Source organism: Tupaia chinensis, unplaced genomic scaffold, assembly GCF_000334495.1.
Source record: "Tupaia chinensis unplaced genomic scaffold, TupChi_1.0 Scaffold000628_1, whole genome shotgun sequence".
NCBI classification, from domain to species: Eukaryota; Metazoa; Chordata; class Mammalia; order Scandentia; family Tupaiidae; genus Tupaia; species Tupaia belangeri.
Genome location: NW_006160148.1, coordinates 3,224,865 through 3,231,791, shown reverse-complemented (window position 1 = coordinate 3,231,791; position 6,927 = coordinate 3,224,865). Strand labels below are relative to the sequence as shown.

At 48.4% G+C, this 6,927-nt stretch overlaps 1 protein-coding gene across 1 annotated transcript in view; it reads right to left on the bottom strand.

Annotated features, from left to right (window-relative positions):
* The window catches only part of ARID1A (AT-rich interaction domain 1A), a 69,551-nt gene that overhangs the window by 12,305 nt on the left and 50,319 nt on the right, over positions 1-6,927 (bottom strand). Inside the window, exons 7-11 of the mRNA XM_014591965.2 lie at positions 6,395-6,562; positions 5,499-5,811; positions 2,780-2,925; positions 2,559-2,668; positions 849-1,058 (exon numbers count right to left, since the gene is read on the bottom strand). Coding sequence (XP_014447451.1) covers positions 849-1,058; positions 2,559-2,668; positions 2,780-2,925; positions 5,499-5,811; positions 6,395-6,562 — 947 coding nt within the window. The remainder of the gene's footprint in view (positions 1-848; positions 1,059-2,558; positions 2,669-2,779; positions 2,926-5,498; positions 5,812-6,394; positions 6,563-6,927) is intronic.

Here is a 6,927-nt window from a genome sequence, read left to right as displayed (position 1 = left end):
ACTCCCTCCCTTCCACACCCCCCCCCCCCACCCCGAGTTCAGCACACACTTGATCCACCAGCAGCGTGTGGCCTGGTGACTACAGGACCTCCGGCGGAGCCTGCCAGGCGTGCCGTCAGTGCTGCTTCCCTCACTTGCCTCCTGCTCTGAGTCTGAAACTAAACGGCATCAGGGCAGGGGCAGGGCTCTGGGCCCAGCAAGGACTGACCCATTCACGTAAGTCACCATCCAGGGTAAACACTGAACTTCCCGCCAGCCCTTCCTTCATAAGCTACTGCTGCTAAGCAGTTCCTGAAATCCGATTTCCACCTGGAAGCTTTCTGGAATGACAGTCAACAGCTACTCCAACTGCCTCTGCATCATCTCGCAGGCCTATTTACACGAGAAACCTTGCCGAGAGCTTTCTGTTCATTATTTCGAACCTTTGGCAGTCTAGCAGGGTACACGCTGTCCATCTTTACAAATAAGAAAATTAAGACTGAACTTGATTCCAAGTGGCTAGGACAAGATTCAAAAACGGCCCACCTCTCCAAACCTGCCCCTGCTACTATCCCGAACTACTGGCTATGGACTCACACCCACTGCCTTTCCCTCTCTTTGCACTCCAGTGGGGCCCTAAACACACAGTCAACCTGACGCTAACACCTCACACTACCAGGGAGGGCTCAGCCTCCCACTTTTGCTTTATCTTCTGGAAGCCCTGTGCTCCTTGGTCGTCTGTCTGTCAGTACGTGACTAAGAGAGCAAGACAGGGCGATGCTGCTGCGGGAGGCACAGACCACGTGAAGCCAACGAGCACCTAAGAAGGGCTGTTGAGACCAAAGCCAAGCCAAGCATTAGGCACTTACCTGAGTCAATCCACCAATCTCCTTCACAGACACATAGAGGCGATAGAGGTCCAGAGGTTTCCTACCCACAGCAGGCAGATTGGTCATGCCCATGGCCTTCTCCTCTGTGAAGGCCAAGTAACGGTCCACCCACATCTTCCTCTCAGGCTCACCACCCAGCTCATACAACTTGGTGATCTTCTCATTGGTTGTAGTAGAAGAGCTGGATTTCTGGAAGGAGGTCACAGTTCATAGGAACGGGTCAGATTCAAAGCCTATGCTAAGAGTCTTAGAAGTCTCTTGATCAGGGCAGTGGTCAAATTTCCTGCTCGGGGGTGGTCACTAATACCTGCCCTTCACAAGGCTGAAGGGTCAGGAAGGAGCTAGCCCTTTTTCCTGTAAAGAAAGCGAGTTATCACTGTGTGGAATGAACTGGGAATTGTGCCGGGTGCCTTTACATATTAAGGGTTTTGAGCTACCCCATTTTTAAAGATAAGGAAGCAGGCATAAGGAGGCAATGCCTAAGATCTCATCCTATGCAGTAGCAGAGTTGAGTGTGAACCCTTATCTGCCTGACATCAAAGCTACTAGAACTCTCACACCACTATCTAGGATCCTGGACACGCTCAAGTTTAGAGAACTCGAACTCAAAACCATAATCTCGAGATGACAGGATGCCCTGAAATGAAACGCGCATCACCCTCCTCTCAGTAAAGGAAGGGGGTAGCCCATGGCCTAGTGGTTAGGCATCTGGATCTTATGTGGTCAGCCCTGCGGTTTGATTGCATGTGTGTGCGTGCTCCAAATCCTGAAAGGAAGGAGAAGTGGAGAAGGGATTATGGCGTGACCGTTCCCCACGGCAGTGCTTTCTCTGTCCCCCTATCTGTCAAGGGTATGCATCCTCTGGTAAAATTTATTTAAAAAGAAAAGGGAGGGGGCCTGGTTTCATGTGCAATGGTAAGAAGCTATTCATGAGAAGCCAATCCCACGTGGTGGCAGCGGTTCAAATCCCTAGTCTGGTCAGCTGAAACATGCCAGGCTTGCATAGAAGAGCCCAGGTTCCAACAGGCTAGAGGACTGGAGGAGGGGAAACTGAGATAGGATCCTGTGGGGGTGTCCTCTCGCCTGTCCCTCTCTCTCTCACTTACACCTGCTCTATCATGAATAAAGGGAAAAATGGCTTTTACATCTTATCCTAAGACAGGAGGCCAAAGGGGTTGGCAGCCAGAGGTAAAGACCCATAGGAGGTGGTAGTAATGATTTTTATCCTCCTTATTTATATAGAAATGTTTTAAATGATCCAATTGCTGAGTAGGTCCCAAGATTTCCACAGTCAAACAGACAGCACATCCAACACGCAAGGCCCCAAACTCACCTGCCTCATCTCTCCCTCACAGAGCACAGAGAAACCACCATCCCTGCCGCCGTGAGTTAGGTCCAGGAAGAGAAGGACAACTACCTGCCCATGGTGCACCATCTAGCATGCTTGAGCACCGCAGACACAGTGTCGAGAATTCCACCCTGCAAGGGCCGACAACCCCTCCCTAACATGTAGCTGTGAGAACAGTAGGTTACCTACACCAGGCTCCCTCAGGCTAACTCAGACCTAATTCAGTCTGCTCTCATTCTGGGACCCTTCATAAGAAGAGGAGGCAACAGGAGCTTTTTCAGAGTCGAGTCAGGGTCCTAACAGGACACAATGCTGGGATGAGCCATGACAAAAATAGTTACCTTAGATTTGGATTCTGTCTTGGGTGTCCCATCTGCCTTGTTGTTCATTTTGGTGGCTGGAGTTAACTTAACATCCCCAAGGCCCATCATCTCTGGGCTGGCTGCCATCCCTGAAGAAGAGAAAAAACAGAAACAAAAATCTCTCAAATCCAACAGATTTAGCTGTGATATGAAGATCATACTTGAAGAAATCCCTGGGGTAAGCAATGACTAGGATTTACCTGCTGAATTGTTGGCCATGGTTCCACCCATGGGATATGGGGGTCCCTGAGGGTTGATCATGCCAGCCATACTATTAATCCCTTGTCCATAGGGAGGTCCAGTTCCCATCATACCCCCTTGATTCATATTGGGGTAACCTGGTGGCCTGAGGAAGAAGATAAAGAGTGATGGAGAACAAGGGTAAGACACATTGAGCTTTCAGATTTGGACCTGAGCTAAATAGGGTTGTGACTATCTAATAAGCCTTACTTAAAGGGACAGTGTCTAGGTGGGGGGTCCCCAAATCACGAACTAACACCTAGACACACTAATCTTCTGCCCATCACTAAAGCTCCTTAAAGGATTCAAGTTATGTACAACAAATAACAGTTCAATTTTAAAGGGTACACTCCTCAAAGGACAAAGCCCTACTGGTCTTGCAAGTACTACCTTCCTCTAAGCCACGTCCAAAGTCTGGAGCATTTCCATTTAAGAGCCTTCTCTACAGCACAAAATAAAATGGACAGATAAAATGCTCCACTGTGCCCCTCTTTATCATGCCAAACCCCAACCAGACTGGCCCCCTCAGCATAACACCTGAAGTAGCTTTGCATTCATTCCTGATGGGTCTAATACTAACTGCACTTCTATCACTCTGAGGTTCTACGAAGTCCACCTCTTTGGGTCAATCGCCACCGTTTTCCTTTGGCTTATCAATATCTTGGTAAAAGTCACTTTAAGAATGGTGGGCACGGGACCAGCAGTTAGTGTAATGGCTATGTTGCTGGACTCCCACGTAGTCGATCGCGGTTCGTGTCCCGGACCCGGTGGCTTAAAACTCACGCCGGGCGCGTGTGCATGCGTGCCCAAGATCCCGAGAGGAGAATGGAGGAGAAGGGATTGCGGTGTGACCATCCCCCCTGGGGGGTGATTTCTTGCTTTCTGTCTCTCTGTCTCTGTCTGTCTGTCTGGTGAGCGCACGCGCCCTATAGTGAAAATCTCTCCAAAAAAAAAAAAAGAATGGTGGGCACCAACAACAATGGAGTACAGAGACGGAGCCTTGCTCAACAGCAGCGTCATACTGACTGAAGTCAGCCACAGAAGAGATGAATCTTAAGGTCATGAACCCTAATGACATAAGCCTTCTGCATTTCTGTATCTGAGTCAAACACAGAGGACCACAGAGACCAGTGGGAGGAAAACCAAACTAGAGCTGTACCATTCTTGATTTCTTATCCAACAGTTCCAAGATACGCGTGTCATTAAGAATCCTTTAGAAACCAAAGTGAAAGTACCTACTCTGATGACATATTTTACTAATCAAAGTTAACCCATCCTTTACAAAGTTTGTTACATACGATATTTGGTTGCATGAAATATGATACCAATTCAAGATGCCTATTGAGAATCAGTAATTTTGGGACCAGCAGTTGGCATAATGGCTATGTTGCTAAACTCCCATGGTCCGCGGTTCGAGTTCTGGACCCGGTGGCTTAAAATCATGCTGGGTGCATGGGCAGGTGTGCCCAAGATCCCAAGAGGATAATGGAGAAGGGGGGACTGTGGTGTGGCCATCCCCCACATCCTGCTTTCTGTCTCTCTGGCAGAAGCACACGCCCTATAGTAAAAACCTCTCCAAAAACAACGACAACAACAACAACAACAACACAGTTTGGAGGGCTAGCAGGTGGTATGGTGGTTGAAGTGGACTCCCACATGGTAGACTACAGTGCAAGTCCTGGACCCGGTGGCTTGCTATCTTGCTTCCCCTCTCTCCCTCATCTTTCTCTGGTCAAATTTTAAAAAAATAATAATAAATAAAATTAAAGAATTCTTTAAAAAATTTAATCTATTCATTCATTTATTTTAATTTTACCAGAGAGAGAGAAAGAGAGAAAGCAAGCCACTAGGTTCGGGATTCAAACCGTGGTTGGCCACGTGGGCGTGTCTAGCACCGTGACCACCACACCAGCCCCAAATAAATAATTCTTAAAAAAAAAAAAAAAAAAAGAATAAAAATTCTGTTGAGTATTTTCTTTCAAAGAAAACCTAGTTTTTAAGGAGTGCTCAATAAAACATACGAAACTGCCTGGTAGTCTATACCGAGTACGTACATTTTCCTGGGTCGTTATTCCCCAAACAAGACAGTGTAACAGCTATCTGCAAGGTATTAGACATTATAAGTAATCTAGGGATGGTTTCAAGTATGCAGGAGAATGTGCATAAGTTATATGCAAATACTATGCCATTTAAAAGATTTCTTTATTTTGGGGGGGGAGGGGTTTTTGTTATAGGGCATGTGTGCTTGCCAGACAGAGAGAGACAGAAAGCGAGAAATCACCCCGGATGGCCACGCCGCAATCCCTTCTCCTCTGTTCTCCTCTCGGGATCTTGGGCATGCACACACATGCGCCCGGCATGAGGGTCCAGGACACGAACCGCGGTCGATTACATGGGAGTCCAGCAACATAGCCATTATGCTAACTGCTGGTCCCAAAGATTTTTGTTGTTCCTAGAGGGGGGTGAGGTAGGTTCTGAAACTTAACTCCTGCAGATACTGAGGGATGATTCTGAGAGAGAGAGAGAGAGAGAGAGAGAATATATGTGTGTGTGTGTGTGTACATGTACAAAGACAGGGTATTCCCTCCCTGCTTTAGGTCCAGAAACATCTTAAGGACTTTAAGGACTACAAATATAGATTTCCTTTCACTGATAACCTTCATGATCCCCCATCCTTACCTGTTTTGGATAGAGTTGGCAGCAACATGCATGGCGACAGCAGTTTCTTGAGTTTTCCGGTTCATGCCCCCTGGAGGGGGACACATCCCTGACCCAACCTGAGGTGGCATATTGGCCATGTTAGGGCCATAGGGCCGGTTGCCCATGGAAGCGTGACTCATTCTCCCTGGAGGGAGTGTGCCATAAGGTGGGATGCCAGGTTGCCCATGCATCTGACCTCCAGCACCCATGGGGTTCATGCTTCCGGCCATGCCTGCACTGGGGTAGTTGGCATTGGGCAAGGCATTATAGTTTGGCTGCCTGGGGTAGCCTCCTGCAGGGGGAAAGGAGAGAGTTAAACACTTGGTTCATGACTCACTGCCAACATGCTATTCTCTCTCAACTCTGAAATTGTGAACAATGGGAACCAGTCAATATTCTGATGAGGAAAGAGACCAACTTCACGGTACCCCTTACCAAGGGGAAAACAGTCAAGGGGAGGTAGGAGCAAGGCTGCCTTCCACCCTGCTTCCTACCCTGCACTCTGTGTAAGACATTCAGCTTTGGATACACTAGGACTGATTTTGAGCAAAGGACTATTCTATTAGGACTTATTTACTTAAAAAAAATTATTACAATAACCAACAGCTACCATTTTATTAACTGTGCATGCTCAGACATGGGCTAAACATCTTACCCCCATTCTATAGACAAACAGAAGCTCAAGGAAATTCAGACTTTCCCTTGGTGACAGGGTAAATTGAGACAAGATGGAACTCTGCCCTACCCTGTATTTCAGAGCCTGGGATAGGTACATTTAAGGCGAAAGATGGCTCTCCTGCGGTACCCAGCCTATGGCACAGGAAACCACCCCCTCCCCTTACCTGTCCATCCTCCACAGTGAGTGGTATACTCACCTTGTGGACCATACTGACTCCCCTGGGGACCGTAGCTCCCCATGGAGTTCTGCTGGTAGGAGCCCATGCCTGTGTGCATCTGTCCTCCGGAAGGCTGACGCGGAGATAAGGCTGAGCCGGGCTGGGGGGAGCTGTACTGGGGTATCTGAGGGTTCCTCTGCATATAACCTGTTTGTGGGAGTACCCACAGTCATTAACTCGGGACGGTGGGTGCGCGCGTCCCTCTTGCGCTAGGACTGCTGGTGTGCACGTGCTGTGCAGGCGCGTGCGTGGGCCAGCATCGGATGTGCTGAACGGTCACAGGCCCTTCCCAGCAACTCTAAAGTGACATAAAGCTACTGACCAGCACATGCCAACTGCTACTACTAAATGCATCTGAGAAGACAAAAAGCAAAATGAGGGCCAGCCAGTGAGCGGAGTGCTGGTTAAGGGAGCTAGATCCCCCAGGGCCGAACACACAGTTCAAGTCCCGAATCTAGTGGCCTAAAAAACGTATCAGGCATGTGTGCCCAAAATCCCAAGAGGAAAATGGG